This window comes from Myotis lucifugus, unplaced genomic scaffold (genome assembly GCF_000147115.1).
Source record: "Myotis lucifugus unplaced genomic scaffold, Myoluc2.0 scaffold_121, whole genome shotgun sequence".
Taxonomy (NCBI): domain Eukaryota; kingdom Metazoa; phylum Chordata; class Mammalia; order Chiroptera; family Vespertilionidae; genus Myotis; species Myotis lucifugus.
The window spans coordinates 2,929,723-2,948,180 of NW_005871169.1; the positions used below are offsets into that span (position 1 = coordinate 2,929,723).

Genomic DNA, 18,458 nt, shown 5'->3' on the forward strand with positions numbered 1-18,458 from the left:
TATGTAAGTGCCTATTCTGCATCAAGAACTTTGCTAGTGTTGGGGGCCAATGGTGAAAATCACAGTCCCTGGCGGTAAGAATAGGGGCAGAGCTGGCTGTTAGCGAACAGTGACAGTGTACAGCTGGGTCACTGATGTGTGGCAGGTTCTAGAAGTGCAGTGGGAGAGGGAGCAGGGGCACAGTAGTCTACAGGGAAGATTCTCAGGGGAAGAGATCCTGCAAGGGTAGTATTTGAGTCCAGACTTGATGCATCAGAAAGAATTTCTCAGACTCTAAGCAGTGGGAAGACATCTCTGATTGTGAGAATGACATGTTTGAAAGCTCAGAGCCCTGCATGTTCCGGGCATTACAGGTGGTTTGGTGTTGTTGAGTATGAAATGTGAGGGATGGTACGGTATGGTAAGAGGGGAGAAGAGAAGCATGAATCTCTGCTCTTCATTTAATGAGTATTTCTTGAGCTTCCAACTATGTGTTGTAGGTAGTGGCCATCCAGCCCATATGGGGCATACATCACAGTTGGGGAAGTAGACTAAACAAATAAATCATCAGCAAGGAGTCAATGTGCTAATGAAGGTAAACAGATAAATCATCAGCAAGGAGTCAATGTGCTAATGAAGGGCCTGAGTGTCAAATAAAGGAGCTCCAATTTTATCACGCTGACCATTGAAGAGTTTGCACAGTGGAGTGGCGGGAAAATATGGGTTCAGATTTTTGTATGAAGGATGTGTGAAGAGAGGCTGCAGGGAGGTATGGCTGGAGGTCAGGAGCCTCATCAGAATGCTAAATTAACGTTCCTGGTGAACTTGGTCAGTGAGAACGGAGGCAGGGGAGGGATGGTATGTGAAAAATACAGAGGAGGTAAAACTGGCAAGACGGATACGGATGAGATGGGATGATACCTAGATATCTGCTGTGGGCAGCTGAAATAGAAATACAGGTGGAGCCAGGTTTCGGAAGGTCCTGAGCTCAGAATTTGTTTGGCTGGGTTCCAGATGCCTCAGGATGGAGTTGTAAAGGTTCCTTTTTTATTGAATGTGTCTGAGTCACCTCTTTATTGTCCTGGGAGTTGTTTGCATATTTCTGGCTCTCAGTGCTTTATTGATTGTGTAAAGTTTTCTGTATTTAATTATCTAGCTACATAGATAGGATTGTCAGAGTTTGAACTAAATTCTTAGTTCTCTGGGAAAGAATTAAGATGGGTTTCAAGAAAGGATACTTCTGTCCTCAATGGCATAACAAATTATACTTAAAGTTCTGTTTAAGGCAAGATATATAGAGCATACTCCTTAGACTAAGCAGCCTGAATGAAAATATATAAAATGAGATGCTACAGTTAGGCCACGTGCATGCCTAATCTGAATGGCACACTCCACCAGACTCTGCTTTTCAAGTTTGTATAGTACTATTTGCTGTATATTCTGGTGAAAGGACTTTTAGGCCATCTGAATAAATAAAGGAAAGTTGAGTTATGTTCTTAATTCTTTAAATGTGGCTCACTTTATGAGTTAATTTCCAAAAAATGTAAAGCCACATAGGTTACATGTTAGTAATTATTTCAAGGATGACCGCATGTTGAGAGGACCGTGGCCAGCTGTTTGGAATAACTTTCCGCTATGAGAGGCTGGAGCTCATCTCATGAACAGTTAGGAGTTTTCACCAAGCACAGCGCTGAGTGTTACGGATTTGGATTTTTGATGTTTATCCTGCTAAGTGTATGAACCGGTCACTGTGGAGGTGAGAAAGATTCTTGCCTTCAGCTAAGAAGGTTTTATTGAATTAAGAGGAGCCCAGGAGAACCTCCAGAGATCCAAATGTTCCAAAAGGGAAGCATTAGTATGGGCTTTCCTGTGGCTTTTGAGGAAGAGAAAAAAAAATCTGATTTTGTAAGTTTCTCCATCATAGGCAGGCGTTTTCCCGTTTCCAGTACACAGGTGGAAAATGTCCACATGCAAACAAAGAATTGATGCCACTTGGCATAGTTGAGCCACAACCTTGGAGTTGACTTAGGGTAAGCTGGTTTGGTGCAAATAGAAAAACCATCCTTGATAGTTGAGGTTTCTACTGTGATCTTTTCTCCTAAGGTGAGCTTGCCTCTTTGGGGTTGAGTCAGAATTCCTCTCAAACCTCCTCTTGAAATACAATTGTAGTTATAGCTGTCATTTCTCAAGAACCCACTCAGGAGCCACGGATTGTTTTAAGTGCTTCACATGTTTTCTCTCATCCTCCTGGTGAGTCTGCTGGGAAGGTATTGCTAGTCTTATATTACAGATGAAGAGGAATTGGGTCTCAGAGAAGCTGAATAACTTCTCTAAGTTATTGGAGCAGGTGCTAGAGCTGGACTTCAAACTTAGATCTGTTCTTCCACTGCCCCTACTGTAACCTCTCCTGGACATCTTGAGTGGCAGTGCTCGGAGGGGACGCCGAGGACACAAGTCCCACCCATGTAGATGGAGGTAGATGTTAGTGCCCACTGTGGGGGAAGCCTCCTGCACACCCGTCATTCTGTGGAGATAGGCTCTCTCTGGTTGTTTTGTGTGTGCTGGTGTCGAGGGAACCAGCCAGTATCCTTACGGCTTCTTGCATTGTTTGTAGCTGGGGCTATTGGCAGCACCGCTTCTGGACCTTCAGCATCATTTCAGTCAGGGATCCCTTTCCACCCACCAGGTCAGAGGGCCTACTCCTGTCACATACTGCTGGCAGCTTACAGGGCTCTGCTGTGTTCCTGACATTTGGGGGGAGGGGGGAGTGGTTTATTGCTCAAAGAGAAAGAAAACCTGCAGTTTAGTAGATTCAGGCTCACTATATGTGGAGATGGGATGGGAACTCTCTTCAGTGAGATGCCCCTTGCTTTCAAGGCAGCGGTTTTCACCTGGTGTGCCACAGGAATTTTTAAAACACGCGATACCTGACTAGTCAGGGCACTGAGCTCTTTTCCCCTAGATTGTCAAATAAAAGATAACAACAGCCAATGCAACAGTAGCCATCAGGTGTGAATGAATAAAATTTATGACTATTCTTTTTTTGTCGGATCGACAAAAAACATTTTTTTATGGTGGGCTGCATAATTTTAGTCATTAGTTTGTGTGCCATGAGATGAAAAAGTTTGAAAATCGCCGACTTAGGTAAGGTATACTTCTGTGCACTTCCCACTACTTCGGACTTTTTCTTCAGTTGCATCGTAGTCTAATGATTAGGAGTGCCTTCCTTCCATGAGGTGCTGGGTGCTCTCAGACATCTGTCACCCTCATCAGTTGAGTCAAAAGTCCTTAGTCGTTAACCTCTCTCAGCCTATTTCCCCGTCTCAACATTACAGAGATGATTGTAAGTGCTGTCCTGCCTATATTACACGATAGTTTTGGTGATTCAGGTGAAATACATGATATAAATATGCTTCACAAATTGTGAATTCATGGAGGTTATTTTGTTAAATGTAAAGTTAACCTAGGACTTTTCTAAGCATTCAGAGGTGGTCACTCTTTCTTTCAAGGCTTGTTTGGTGGGTATGGTCAGGATTGTAGCTCATATGAGATGGATGGATGTCTAGAATTATTTGTAGTGTCACAGTTCCTCCCACCTTTTCACATCTGCCAGTCTGTATTAGATTTAAAAAAAATTTTTTTTAAATCACTTTTAACTATGCACAAAGTTCGGAACTGTGTTAAGAAAAATAGGTTCTTGAAAAAAATGATAAAAGAGAGTAATAGAAAAATTTTTCTTACATTTCATTGGAGATTTTTTATATATATATGTATATATATATATTTTTTAATTTTCAATTGTAGTAAAATACACATAACATAAAATTAGCATCTTAACCATTTTAAGTGTATGACTCGGTTGTGTTAAGTCTATTCACACTGTTGTGCAGCCAATATCCAGAAGTTTCTCATCATGCAAAACTGAAACTCTACACCTATGAAACACTGCTCCCCGTTTTCCCTCCCTCAGTCCCCTGTAACCACCATTCTAATTGGACATCAGTTTGAATGTTAGGAGCTGCAGAACAAAAAAATGATTCTCCTCCTCTCCCCTTAGGAGGAATAGTGAAATAAAGTCAAGTGTGAAAACTACAAAGCTCACTGTGTCTTTTGAGGTGTTATTGCTACATTCATAAGGAAGTTTTCTCTAGCAGACAGATATTTTTGTGAAGATTTAATTTTCTGTGTAAAACAGTGATTGAACATCACCATTGGAGAAAATGACAACGAAGACATTTTCAAATATTTCATGGCCTGGACTAAAAATACTAGGCTAGTTAAATAACATAGTGATCATAGAATTTTGACTTCTTTTAAGCTTTCAACCCCTCACATATGGCTCTTAGGCTTGTGACATAGGTGATCTCAATATTCTGTCTAAACATATGTTTTATATGTGATGTCTTGGTTTTTTTCTCCACCCACAGCATGAATAGACTAAACACTTTGCCTCGAGGATTTGGCTCTCTCCCAGCTCTTGAGGTCCTTGATTTGACTTACAACAACCTGAATGAAAATTCCCTTCCTGGAAACTTCTTCTACCTGAGTAAGAAACTTTTACTTCTGTAATTCTCCTTAAAATGGTACTGTGTGTTCTAAAAAATATATTTATTTACCAAGGCCCAAACTCCAAGAGAAATTGGGCATATAGATTTTTTTTCTTTACAGATTCCTTTTGAATTTTCTTTTGTAGCTCAGCAGTATGTGTACTTGATATATAGTTATCTGACACCATTGCACTGAAGTGGACTTTAATAATGTCATATTAACTTTCTGATAGAGATTATGTATCTAAATGAGATATTTAGCTAAGGAGTTTGAGTTTCTTTTTTTAAAGAACATGAAATATATAATAATATATGTGTTGCAGGTAACTTTTTGTAGGATATTTGCCCAGAGATATTCCAATCACTTATTTATAAAAATATCTATCAATAAACCACTGACAGAATTTTTAAAATTTCCAGTCATGATTATTGTTTTAATTAGTGCTCTTATTGCCCTAGCCAGTTTGGCTCAGTGGATAGAGCATCGGCCTGCAGACTGAAAGGGTCCCAGGTTCGATTCCTGTCAAGGGCACATGCCTGGGTTGCGGGCTTGGTCCAAGGTGCTGGAGGCAGCCAATCAATGATTCCCTCTCATAGTTGATGTTTCTTTCTCTTCCTCTCCCTTCCTCTTTGAAATCAGTAAAAATGTATTTTAAGCCCTGACTGGATTGACTCAGTGGATAGAGCGTTGGCCTGCAGACTGAGGAGTCCTGGGTTCGATTCCGGTTAAGGGCATGTACCTTGGTTGCGGGCGCAGCCCCCGTAGGGGGTGTGCAGGAGGCAGCTGATCGATGTTTCTCTCTCATCGATGTTTCTAACTCTCTATCCCTCTCCTTTCCTCTCTGTAAGAAATCAATAAAATATATTTAAAAATATATATGTATATTTTTAAAAAGTGCGCTTATTGATGTATTCTATTTTGTTGATAGTATATAATTAAACACTTTTAGCTTTTCATATTGCTAACAGATTCTTGTTGCAAATGCTCATAAATATTAGGAAAAACTTATTTTCTCAAGAACTTGTGAAATATTTAGGAAAGAGTTACTTTCCTTCAATGAGTGTTCTGCTTGTCCAAATAGTGACATGTATGGCATCCAGAAATATTGAATTTTCTGAGCTAGTTTCTAAAGTTACATTTTTTACCTTATCTATACCCTCTCTCAGACTTCCTCAAGCATGTGAAAGCAACTCTAAAATATTTTCTTGGGCTGTGGAATAAATGGTTTTTTATTATGTAAATTAATATACAATTCTGTCGAATTTTAAAACATTAGAATGTAAATGAATGCAACAACAAGAAAACATACATCTGCTTATACTCCTTTTTGGTTGAGGATAAAAAGATTCTTTGGGATTTTAGTAGTTTGGATCATGTTACCATTGTGTAATACTGTGAACAAATTTCTGATTATTGGTATTCTGCCTAAGTTAGTGTTTTCTCTATTTTTAGACTCCAGGTCATTATTTTAGCCCTTTGTCTTCATTTATTTTTGTTGTTAAGGCCATAGAAACAAGTAATAATATAGTTGACCCTTGAACACACAGACTTGAACTTCAAAGGCAGGTTCACTTATATGTAGATTTTTAAAAATAAATACAGTAAATATATTTTCTCATGATTTTCATAATAACATTTTTTTTCTCTAGCTTACATTATTGTAAGAATACTGGTATGGTATATACTACACATGACATATAAAATATGTGTTAATCGGCTATGTTTTTGGTAAAGCTTCCAGTCAACAGGAGGCCATTAGTAGTTAAGTTTTTGGGGGAGTTAAAAGTTATGTGTGGGTCTTTGTGCAGAGAGTCCTTTCCTCTAACTTCCTCATGGGTCAGGGGTCAACTGTAATGAGTCTGATCATGGAAACAGTGAACAGTGATTATGGCTTCCACCACTGGAAAGCCTTTTAGTAATTGATTTATTTTTAACACTAAAGGCCCAGTGCATGAATTTGTGCACGGGTGGGGTCCCTTAGCCTGGCCAGCAATTGGGGCCAATCGGTGCCGTCTCACCCAGTCCCGATTGGGGCCAGCTGGCCAGGGGGAGGGACTGCATGAGGTTGGCTGTGGGAGCACACTGACCCACCAGGGGGCAGCTCCTGCATTGAGTGTCTACCCCCTGGTGGTCAGTGCGTCCTCATAGTGACTGGTCGTTTGGTCAACTGGTTGTAACAGTCGCTTAGGCTTTTATATATATAATAGTTCTCTTTACATGAAAGAGCCCTTTTGCCTTAAGTATTGATATAAGTGACACAGTGGTTTTCTTTGTTTTACTTTGGATGCAAATGGGGTAAGAAATGTGAATCGGAAGTAATAGGAGAAAAATAGCTATCTTTTCTGAGGGTATATTGACATTTTGTGCCAAAAACTACTGGTGCCCACAGTTGTTAATTGTGTCAGTCCTCTTGGATATAGATATTTTCCTGAACACACCAGCCCCACAATAAGCCAGTAAATCTAAGTTTGACCTGCTTGTTATTATTGTGAGCCCTAGGTATGTCACAGGCTTCTCACCAAGCCAGGGTTATTAATCAAAGCTGACTCCCTTGTATTGATCAGACCTCAAATGGTTGGGTTCCATGTCACCCTGTTTATATATTGCTGTTTAATTTGCAGCCACCCTGCGTGCACTCTATCTAAGTGACAACGATTTTGAAATCCTGCCGCCAGATATTGGGAAGCTCACAAAGTTGCAGATAGTAAGTAATTTATCTAAATTCTGAGAAAATCAATTCACTTCTGCAGCCCCTGTAGGAGTAGAATCAAGTCAATTTGAGCAGGAGTAGGGTTTGTTCTGCAGGAATAAACCACTACTCTTGGTACTGTTTCTTGTTCATCTGTAGTCACTTGTAAATAAATTGAAAGGATTGAGGCTTAAAGAAGAGAGGGCATGGAAGAGGACAGAGTTTATGTTGAACGCCTCTTTAAGGGAATTTATGTGAAATTGTTTTGACAACTCCTTGTTCTCTTGTATTTAGCTCAGCCTTAGGGATAACGACCTGATCTCGCTGCCTAAGGAAATCGGGGAGCTTACTCAGCTTAAGGAGCTCCACATTCAGGGGAACCGCCTGACCGTTCTACCCCCAGAACTAGGTAAGGTTGCTGATGAATGAGCTTACTTCTGGATTTAATTAATACCAATTACCCAAATGCAACAATTCTGAACAACCCTCCCTCCCTCTTGTTGGCCATACCCTTCACCAAGGCACCCAGTTCTGATCATGTACTGGCATTTGTCATTGACCAGCATTCAGCTGTGCCAGGTTTGGCCTGCCCTGGCTCTGCATTCAGTGGCTGCCACTGCAGTGTCTCAGAAGTGGCTGATGAGAGATGACCCAGCCCAGTTGCCTGCACCCTGCAGTGAAAAGAGCCCAAATGCATGGTGATCCTCTTATCTATGGCTCCTCCTTTACTAGCTGGAGATGGGTTTTGGTTTTTTAATCATACGAACACTCTTACTTTTTTTAATCCTGTATTTTTAAATTTTAATCTCTTGAAAACTTACCAAATAGTTGTGTTTCTTACAGCTGCTTGAATACCTTTCCCAGTCATGAATTTGGTTTCCTCCTGATTCCACCTCCAGTGGGAATTTGAAATGTGTTCTATCTGGGAATTCCTCTGTCCTATCCCATGTCCAGTTGGCAGCTGAATCTTACTACTCTGCCTGGTCACTCAAGTGGCCCCTTTGGCCTCTGACCTTCCTCGGAAATAACATCTAAAGCTGTTCTTCTGTTACTAGGCTACGCTACTCTTCCAGAAAAAGGCTCATGAGTTCACTTTGCTTATGCACACCCTCGGTATCCTCTCATTTCTTCTATACATCGAACTGCATTGTTTCTCAAACTAAGACTTTGCTTTTCTGCCCCCAAATACTATCATTTTAAAAAACACACTTAACCCAATGTAAGCCCACTCAGAGCAGGGGCTTCTATATTTGTTCTCCCCTGCTTACTTACTATGTACATGGGTATGTGCTCAAGGAATATGTCCTGAATGATTAATGAAGTGAGACCCTCGGATAGGCTAGCAAGGTTTCAGAAAGGCTGTGAGCAGGCAGTCTGACTTCTGTTCAGAGCTGTGCTGTTCCGCCACGAGCCACATATTCAGTGTTCAGTAGCCACGTGTGGAAAATGCAGATAGAGAACACTTCCATCAGCACAGGAAGTTCTGTTGGGCAGCGCTGGCCTAAAGGAAAAGCATTCACATGCTTCCATGGAACAAATGGAAAATTTTACCCCCACTTTTCCCATATCCTTGAGCTCCTTTGTTAGTGTAAAAGGTCTAGAGAAAGTTGTGCTGCTTTTCAGCACCTCCCCTTCTCTGAGTTAGAAGTAGCCCAGTCTCACTTTAGGAGCAGGCTACAGGATCAAGAAACTTTTTAAAAAATATATATTTTCATTGATTTCAGAGAGAGGAAGGGAGTGGGAGAGAGAAAGAAACATCAATGATGAGAGAGAGAATCATTGATCGGCTGCCTCCTGCACACCCCACACTGGGGATCGAGCCCACAATCCAGGCATGTGCCCTTGACTGGAATTGAACTTTGATCTCCTGGTTCACGGGTCAAAGTTCAACCACTGAGCCACACTGGCGTGGCACAAATGTTTTAAGGCTGAAAACTTCTTTCAAAAGAAAGATTCTATACAGTGATTGGTAACCACAGGTGTTAGCGTTGGTCATACCAGGCAAGCTTTTGCACAATAGGAGTACCTGCTCCCTCCCAACCTGTGAAATGAGAATTTCCCTGCAGGAGACTAGTTCTTGTCTAATTTGGTAAAGCTCACTTGGTGCATCCTTGATTAGTGTGATTAGGAGAAATGAAAAATAAAGTGTATTTTGTTGTTTTACTTCATTTGTCAAGCAGTGAGGCAGTGTAGGGCATTAGATTAATCAATTATTTCTATCAGATAATAATTTGTTAGAAAAAAATCTAGTTGAACCTACACATACCTATGTATATCTTAAAATCTTACTCACATTGCTTATCCTATTTAAATACTGCTTGTTATCATATTTGTCTAACATTTCTGTTAAGCTCTCCGATAACAACTTACATGTTTTTTACTCAGCAGTGGATTAAGGAGAAAGTCTCTAAATAACTTTATTTTTTTGTGTGAGCCATATCTAGAAAAGCATAATCTTAACATCTGCCTGGTGGCAGTTTTCCCTAATTATAGGTAAACACTTAGCTGGAAATAAATGATAAACCCCTGGGAGTTTCTGTAACAAATATAACCTCAAGATGAAGACAGATGTATTATTTATTTTTACACACTGATTTTTTTTAAAAGTCAAGTATAATAAATAGTGATATAATAATATCACTAGCCAGCATGTGTTCTCTGCTGTCATTGTCATAAGCACAGTAAGCTGACTTTTTAGAGGTGAAGAAACTGAGGCTTGGAGAAGATAGGTGACACGCTCGTAGGGACACAGTGAGTCACAGAGGTGAGATCTGAACCCTGACTGACTGTCCTCCAGGTCCACATTCCTAACCAATGTGCGGTCCTCCTCCCCATTGTGCCAGTAGAAGGATTCCTAGAAAGCGGTTTCCGAGTGTGAACACGATGCGGCACTGCTCGCTTCCCCAAGCTGTGGCAGGGGGACAGATGACACGATATGGCCGGTCACATGGCCGCCAGGGCTGGTGTGCAAGTAACCGGGCTAGGGTAAAACTGCAAAATGCTGATGAGATGGCCTCTGAGGAACAAATTGCTGTTCCCCTTTCCACTCCAAGCCAATTGCATCGTCGCTGTCGTTCTTTCCCCAGTAAACACCCAGCCACAGCAGGAGTGCCTGTCTGTGTGTTGGATGCACAAGGTGCCCATATGGCTAAGGGCCAGTGCAGGGCCGGATGTACTTGCACCTTCCTATATCTGTCCCACCAGCATCCACTGGCTGCAGGTTTGCTCTGGGTGCATTTTAAAGTGTGGATAATGGTCTCTCCCCTATATGTTTATTTTTTATGTATCTGAAAAGCAAGATTAGTGCTTTGGAGATTTCTGTGAAATTTCCTTTAAAAATAAGTTCAGAGTTTATTAACTGGAAACATGGTTGGTAAGAGTATTTGGGCCAAGCAAGGGAATCCAGTTGGGTTCTGACCTGTCAGATATAAGAACATGCAGGGACACCACAAAATAAAGTCAGGGGCTTGAATGGAGTTTAACATGTAATTTTATTACTTTCCTTTTGTTGTGTAACCCTGAATAAGTTACTTTAACCATTGTGTCTGATTCCTACACAGTAACTCACTTGATTTGATGTTAGTCCAGTTTATCCATTGAAAATTAGATATAAATTGGGTCTGTCATTTACCCATTCATTTATTCATTCATTTAGACATTTACTGAGTTCCTCCTTTAGGCCAGGTCTTGTCTCTAAGGAACTTACTTTTTGGATAAAGTAAAATTCACATATTCAGCAGCTGTTTATTGAGTCCCGGCTTCATGTTTTATTTTCTGGGGATACAACAAGAGACGAAGCATGCCTTGTGGCATTCTAGTTGGGGAGGATGAATGGATGATGGGTGGATAGCATATCAGATGAAAGTGCTCTAGGAAGAAAAATCAGCATGGGAGGGAATGTCCATATTGGGGTAGGGAGGTGTTGCTCTATTACAGAGTCAGCAGGGAAAGCCTCAATACTATGATGATGTCTTTTAATCAGAGACCTTAGGGAGGGAGCTTCTTTGGCTGAGGGAATAGCAAGTGCCAGGGAATGAGGTGGGCTTGTATGTTGAGGGGTAACAGCAAGATTAGTGTAGCTGGGACAGAGTGAGCAGAGGGGAGAGTTGGAAGATAAGAGCTTAGGTAGAAAGTGAGGACTATATCCTGTGGGAACTTCTGTGCATTTTAAGGACTTTGGCCTTTACTCAGGGTGAGATAGTGCAGGAGCATGAATAATGGCCCAAAGATGCTCTCGTCCTATCACCAAAACCTGGGGATGTGTTACCTTGCATGGTAAAAGGACTGTACAGATGTGATTTAGAATCTTGAGATGGGGATATGATTCTGCATTACCCAGGTAAGCCCAGTATAGCTATAGGGTCCTTAGAAGAGGGAAGCAGGATGGTAAGAGACAGTACAAAGTAGATGTGATGACAGAATCACGAGGGTGTAGTCATGCATGGAAGGGGCCATGAGCCAAGAAATGCAGGCAGCCTTCAGAAGCTGAAGAAGCCAAGAGAATGGATTTCCCCCTGAAGCCTCCAGAGGAATGCCACCCTCTGCATTCATCCAGCTGGCAGTAATGGTCAGAATCTGGGCCTGTCTCTACGGCAGAACTGACAGGAATTGGTGACGATTTAGGTGAGGGGTGAAGAATGAGGATTGCCTGTGAGGAGTTGGACCTGGGGATTGGAAAGGATGGAGAACATCATGGGAAGGGTAGATTAGGAGATGGGGAGAGGAGAGGAGTTAGTCATGGGCAGAGTTTGGGTGTCTTAAGTCTGAGATGCTTTTTGGATTTTTTTAAAAATATATTTTATTGGTTTTTTACAGAGAGGAAGGGAGAGGGATAGAGAGCCAGAAACATCGATGAGAGAGAAACATTGATCAGCTGCCTCCTGCACGCCCCCTATTAGGGATGTGCCTCCAACCAAGGCACATGCCCTTGACCAGAATTGAACCCAGGACCCTTCAGTCCGCAGGCCGACGCCCCATCCACTGAGCCAAACCGGTTAGGGCGCTTTTTGGATTTTTAATCGAGAAGACAATTGGACATTAGAATCTGGAGTTCATAGGAGAGGTCTGGATGCATAGGTAACTTGGGGCATTATCAGCAGACTGCAACGCCACAGATTGGATGTGATTGCTCGGATGTGATTGTAGAGGTTGGAAGATTGGTCCGTGCAGCACTGTGCTTCCTCAGCACTGAATCCAGAGGGGTCGGGTACCTGACGGCCGGGCTGGCTCCCAGGCAGGCATCTGTGCCAGGTCAGGGACTGTGGCTTCCCCTAGAGGCCCCACGACAGCTCAAGTGCTAGTGCAGTGAGACGCTTGTGTTTCATAGGAAAACTGCTTTTTTCAACGTGTGTAGTTAACTGTGCCAGCGAAGGAGTGAAGTAGACACAACTGACATTTCCTGAGTCTGCCTAAATCCAATGTCTCTTTTGGGACCAGTATTTTCAGCTCACAGCCAGTCTCTTCCTCTGAAAAAGCAGCAACACGCCTCACTGGAGTTTCACCCATTTTTAATTAGCTGAATGGAGAAAAGGCATTGGTAGGGCAGGAAGGAAAGGCAGGCATCCCCACCTCACCTCAGAGTAGATGAAGCCCCAGAATAGACAGCCTAACGGTGATGTCATAGCTGGTAGCTCTGTGGGCAGTCCTCTGTTCCACTTCTGTATTTTCTTACACACAAGACAGTTGTCCTATGAGATGAAGATGTGAAATGTGTTTTGCCTGGTCTCTTCCTTAAGTTCTCCAGGGTTCAGTTGCTTGTTCTGGTTGGAATCATTACTGGTTTTGTGGCTTCTGCAGTCATGGGACCTCTTCTTCTGCAGGTGTTTGCCCTTGGAGAAGGAAATCGCATAGGTCAGCGAGGCATGCAATGAAGCACGTGTTTTAGTTATCAGAGCCTTATCTACCCGAGTTGGAGCAGTGCATGGGAGGGCTGTATGCAATGCTACAGGCACCTGGGGCCAGCGGGCCTAGTGTCCTACTCACAGTGCCAGTAGTCAATGGCAGCTTTTATTACAGAAAGATGAGGAGCATATGCATTCTTTCTAGCTCTCAAGGGTGGAAACAAATATTAATCACATTCAGAGAGTAAGTGATGTCATGAATTGAGAATTTCCCTCCAATTGTATTCTGTAGAATGAACAGAATTAAGAACGAGTAGATATACCAGTGTAAATTTCTTCCTATTATACTTCTTAATCCTTTTCTTTATGGTTGATAAGAAGCTGAAGTACTTTCTCTTGGAAGCAAGCAAGAAGGAAATGAGTATTCTCTTTTTGGTCTTCAAATTTCTGCTTTAAAATGTCTTATTGTCTCTTGTGTTATTGTCATTCTGTCAGTTGATTCCCAGTTATCTTATCCAGGTGTTTAAACACAGGTTTTTTGTGTGTTTTTTTAAATTAAATTGATTGGGGTGACATTGGTCAACATGAAAATATAGGTTTCATGTGTGAGTTTCTATGTTACAAGATCTGTATATCCAGATGTGTAACACATTTTAATTTATACAGTAGATTGTAGAGGTTTGACTCATCATGGAGGCTTGGGCTCAAATCTTACTCTTTACCCCAAGTTCATGCTCTGTGACTGTGGATAAGTTATATTACCTTCTCATAGTTGTCTCCTGTAGAATGAGAGTAGTAATAGCCCCTTCTCATAGTTTTTTTTTTTGTAGGATTAAAAGAATAATCTATGTAATCTTGCCTCATGCCAAGATTAAATAAAAATGCTCAGTAAATGAACATGTACACTGGTGCATGTGTGTGTAGGTACATACACACAGGATTTTTATACTATTAGGCTGTATTTAGAGGCTGGCTTTCTGAAACTCCTGGGCTCTTCTAAAACAGTCTAAGCCTAGAGGTTGCTCAGAGTCCCACACTTTTGACAGGAGAGAAATGCAGTTAGTGGCTGAGCACCTGGTGAGAAAGATTGACCTAGAAGGTCCAAGAGCCGGTCTCTGTCACACACATTGATTGGTCGGTTTATCACACAGATAAAAGAGAAGCTGTGAATTAGCTTCTTGTGTGAAAGCTGAGAAGACTCATTGGCGGTGATAGAAGAGCTAGGAATGGGAAGAGAGGGGGCAGGAAGAGAGTGAAGATCAGATGGGGAGCGGCTCCACATGGGGAATGCTCAGGGCGGACCCGAAGTCCCAAAAGATGGGTTTCACTGCCATCCTTTCAATTCCATCATCACAAATTTAATGTTACTCTTTTAATTTCATAAATGATTGTCCTAGTCCAGTGATGGCGAACCTTTTGAGCTCGGCGTGTCAGCATTTTGAAAAACCCTAACTTAGCTCTGGTGCCGTGTCACATATTGAAATTTTTTGATATTTGCAACCATAGTAAAACAAAGACTTATATTTTTGATGTTTATTTTATATATTTAAATGCCATTTAACAAAGAAAAATCAACCAAAAAAATGAGTTCGCATGTCACCTCTGACACGCCTGTCATAGGTTCGCCATCACTGTCCTAGTCTATGCTTTTTTGTGAGTTTTATATTGAGGCTGGGACCAGGTCAGCTGGTTCTTCTACCTAGAAAGTTCTGTAGTTACCTTCTGACTGGACCATTGGTTGCTTGCTTTATTTAGTGATTCCCTTCTTTACTTTTTGACATCCTTTGTGTGACCATGAACTTGTCCCTAAGTGTGGAATATTTCGTGCTTGCGCTGATTAGACTCACTTGTTAAACCATGTTCAGATCTCCACAAGTGGCAGCTTTGTTTCCCAGTTGTTTAATTTGTCACTGTCTTATGTTACCTTTTGTGACAGTGCTCATTTCATTGACAATTCTGTTCTCCCAGAATTTCTCAGGATAATCACTGTTCTGAACTAATTGTTTTCATTTTTTAATATAACTGATGTGTGCATACACATAGTCCTTTCGTCATTTGTCTACATACTGGTAATTTGCTTCATGTTTAAAGCATACTATATAAATCCATTTTTTTAAAAATCTGTCTTATTTTGTTATAAATTAAAACCACTAAAGATTCAGTGTGAAGTCTGACTGTTCTGGAGTTGGGCAAGTTTAGCTACCACCTGAAATCTCTTAAGTCTTAAGAAAAAAATGTAATGGCAGTTATTAAGCACCTCCAGAATAATCGGGCACAAAGGCCATAATAAGAAATTAAAAATGAGGTTTTATTAGCCTAGATTCTCCATTTTAGACAATTACCTGCTATTACCCAAGGCATATTTATTTACCAGGTGTACCGGTTAGTAATTAGGATATTTGTAATAAAAGAAAACACGATAATTTCAAGAGAAACGTAATGTCCAAATTGCTTTATTCAACGTAATGTCCATCACTAGCTACACATTTCCCCCATCTTTCAGGTAATTTGTGGATACCGTCCCAATAGAACTTTTCTTGTTTTGAGGCAAACCATTCAGAGACCCAATTTTCCACTTCTTTGTACGTTTTGAAGTGCTGCTCAGAAAGTGCGTGTGCCATCGATCAGAACAAGTGGTAATCTGAAGGAGCAAGGTCTGGTGAATACGGCGGGTGGGTTAATACTTCCCAGGTAACGTGTCTTTAACTGGTTTTGAAGTGTGTGATGGTGCGTTATCATGAAGTAAAATTACTTTGCCGTGTCTTCTGGCCCATTCTTGTCGTCTCACGATCAAAGCGTGGTTCACCTGGTTTTAGAAGCTCATAATACACCACACCTTCCTGATCCCACCAAACGCAGAGCATTATTTTCTTTCCGAAGCAATTTGGCCTTCCAATCGATGTTGATGGTTGACCTGGATCAGCCCATGATTTTGTGCATTTGGGATTCTCAAAATAAATCCACTTTTCATCGCCAGTCACAATTCGATGCAAAAAAGACTTTATTTTGTGCAGTTGAAGCAACATTTTACTGATGACTTTTTGGTTTTCCATTTGTCTTTCGTTCAGTTGATGTGGCACCCATTTTTCCTTCCTTTAAAATCTTTCCCATTGCTTGTAAACGATTGGAAATTGTTTGCTGAGCAACGTTTAATCTTTTTGCAAGTTGTTTTTGAGTTTGACACGCATCTTCATCCAATAATGCTTGTAATTGTTGGTCTTCAAACTTTTTTGGTTGACCTGGACGTTCTTTGTCTTTCACATAGAAATCATCACTTTTAAAGCGTTTAAACCAGTGTTCACAAATATCTTGAGATGGAGCATGTTCACCGTAAGCTTCCCAAAGTATATGATAACTTTTTCTTCAAAATAAAGTAATGAATTAAAAGTTCCCACAAATGCTCTTTTTTTGGCACAAAATTCGACATTTTTAAGCGTAAAAATATCTATGATGTTAACACCTTCAGAAAATTTGACATATGAAGTTTTGAAGCTTGTTGTCAATACAGCAAAATAGCATACATATCAAATTGCATATATATCAACATATGTGTAACTCCATCTATTGAAAAAATCCACATTATTAACCGGTATACCTGGTATTTATTATTTTATTTTTCAGTTACAGTTTACATTCAATATTATTTTATATTAGTCTCAGGTGTACAGCACCAAGCCATCTTTATATTACCAGAATTGATTTTCTCTGCCTAAATTCAGCTACTTGTGAAAGGTAGAGCTGGATCATGTTTATCTAATTAGGTTGAGAAGTAGCACTACTGAATTGGCCCTTTTCTACTCCTTTTTTTTTGGTTTGTTTTTTTGTTAATCCTCACTGGAGGATATTTTTTCCATTGATTTTTTTTTAGAGTGGAAGGAAGGGTGAGATAGAGATAGAGAGAGAGAAACATCGATGTGAGAGAGAAACACATGGACTGGTTGCATCCCACATGTGCCATGACCTAGGCTGGGAATTGAACCTGCAACCCCAGTACTTGCCCTAGATTGGGAGTTGAACCCATGACTGGCCAGGGCCTTCTTAGTTTTGTTGATGTGTTCATCTTAGTCTTGTGAATGAAGTCAAGATGTGGGAGGCATAGTTGAATGAAGTATGTGGCCTCTTCCCAACTGGGGTACAATTTCTAGGTCACCAGAACTTCAACTGAGTCACTTTGATTGTTTACAATTCCTGGTAAAATGAAAATGAAGAAATTACATAACAGGTTATACAGTGTTTTGTATATATTTTTTAAATTTAAAAGTCAAAGTTTTAATATATAAAAATATGGCATGACATCCTCTTATTCACTGGACAATTGTAGGTTTTATAAAATTCAGTTTGGAGTGCTACTGGCCATGTCAAAATAGTGGTGCACAAGTGTAAGATTATACGATAAACAGTCTCATTTCAGGCTGTCTTCTAGCAAATGTCAATGATGTCCCTTAGAGCCTGGCCTGAGGGGCTCGGTGCTGAGTGTCAACCTGTGAACCAGGAGGTCATGGTTTGATTCTGGTCAGGGCATATGTCTGGGTTGTGGGCTTGATTCACAGCAAGGGGTGTGCAGGAGGCAGCTGGTCAATGATTTTCTCTCATCATTGATGTTTCTATCTCTCTCTCCCTCTCCCTTCCTCTCTGAAATCAATAAAAATATATTTAAAAAAAATAAAGAATGTCGCCTTGAGACTCTTCTGAAAATGCTATTAGTCTAGCCCCCTTCCTCACATTATTGTTTCTTTTGCTCCTCTTACTGCATTAATTTCACTGGCCACTGTGTACAGTTGAGTTTGCAAACCCTGATTTTATTTCTGGACCCCGTCTTCTAATGTGGGAATCGCTGGCCCCAGGAGCCCAGCGGCCAGCTGGCAGGAAGCATTGGGTGCCTGTTTGCTCCATAACAGTCGCTCTCGCAGTTACTCGCCTCCTAGTTATTTCAGCATATTCTTTGTCTCTGTCTCTGCCTTTGAGAAGTAGGGACTGACTCTGGCTGAGATGCACCTGCCGGAGCCTTCAGAGAAAACTGCGGTCAGGCCTGGGTGTGGTGGAGGCGTCTGGCACAAGGTCTGCAGGGAGAAGTGGGTGCAGGTCCTCTGAGAGGAGCCAGGGAGGAGGAGGAGAGGAGACAGGAGGTTCTGCAGTGGGAGCTAGGAAATGACAGAGCACCTACAGTATTTGTAAGTTTACATTGTTTATGGGTTAGAAGTTCTATGGTTTTGTTTTTATTATTTTAGTTTTTCTGCATTGATATGAAGAAGCCAAAAGGATATATGGGGGAAAGGCTAATATTTGTGGAGCCCATAAATTGTCTCATTAGGCATTGTTATATGTGTCTTCTCACTTAAATCCCAATAGCTGTGGGAGGGTGGGGGCTTCTCAATTTATATGGAGGGAGCATGAGGCTCTGA

At 41.1% G+C, this 18,458-nt stretch overlaps 1 protein-coding gene across 1 annotated transcript in view; it reads left to right on the forward strand.

Annotated features, from left to right (window-relative positions):
- The window catches only part of RSU1 (Ras suppressor protein 1), a 185,031-nt gene that overhangs the window by 38,191 nt on the left and 128,382 nt on the right, over positions 1 to 18,458 (forward strand). The window contains exons 5-7 of the mRNA XM_006093734.3: positions 4,407 to 4,525; positions 7,149 to 7,231; positions 7,511 to 7,625. Coding sequence (XP_006093796.1) covers positions 4,407 to 4,525; positions 7,149 to 7,231; positions 7,511 to 7,625 — 317 coding nt within the window. The remainder of the gene's footprint in view (positions 1 to 4,406; positions 4,526 to 7,148; positions 7,232 to 7,510; positions 7,626 to 18,458) is intronic.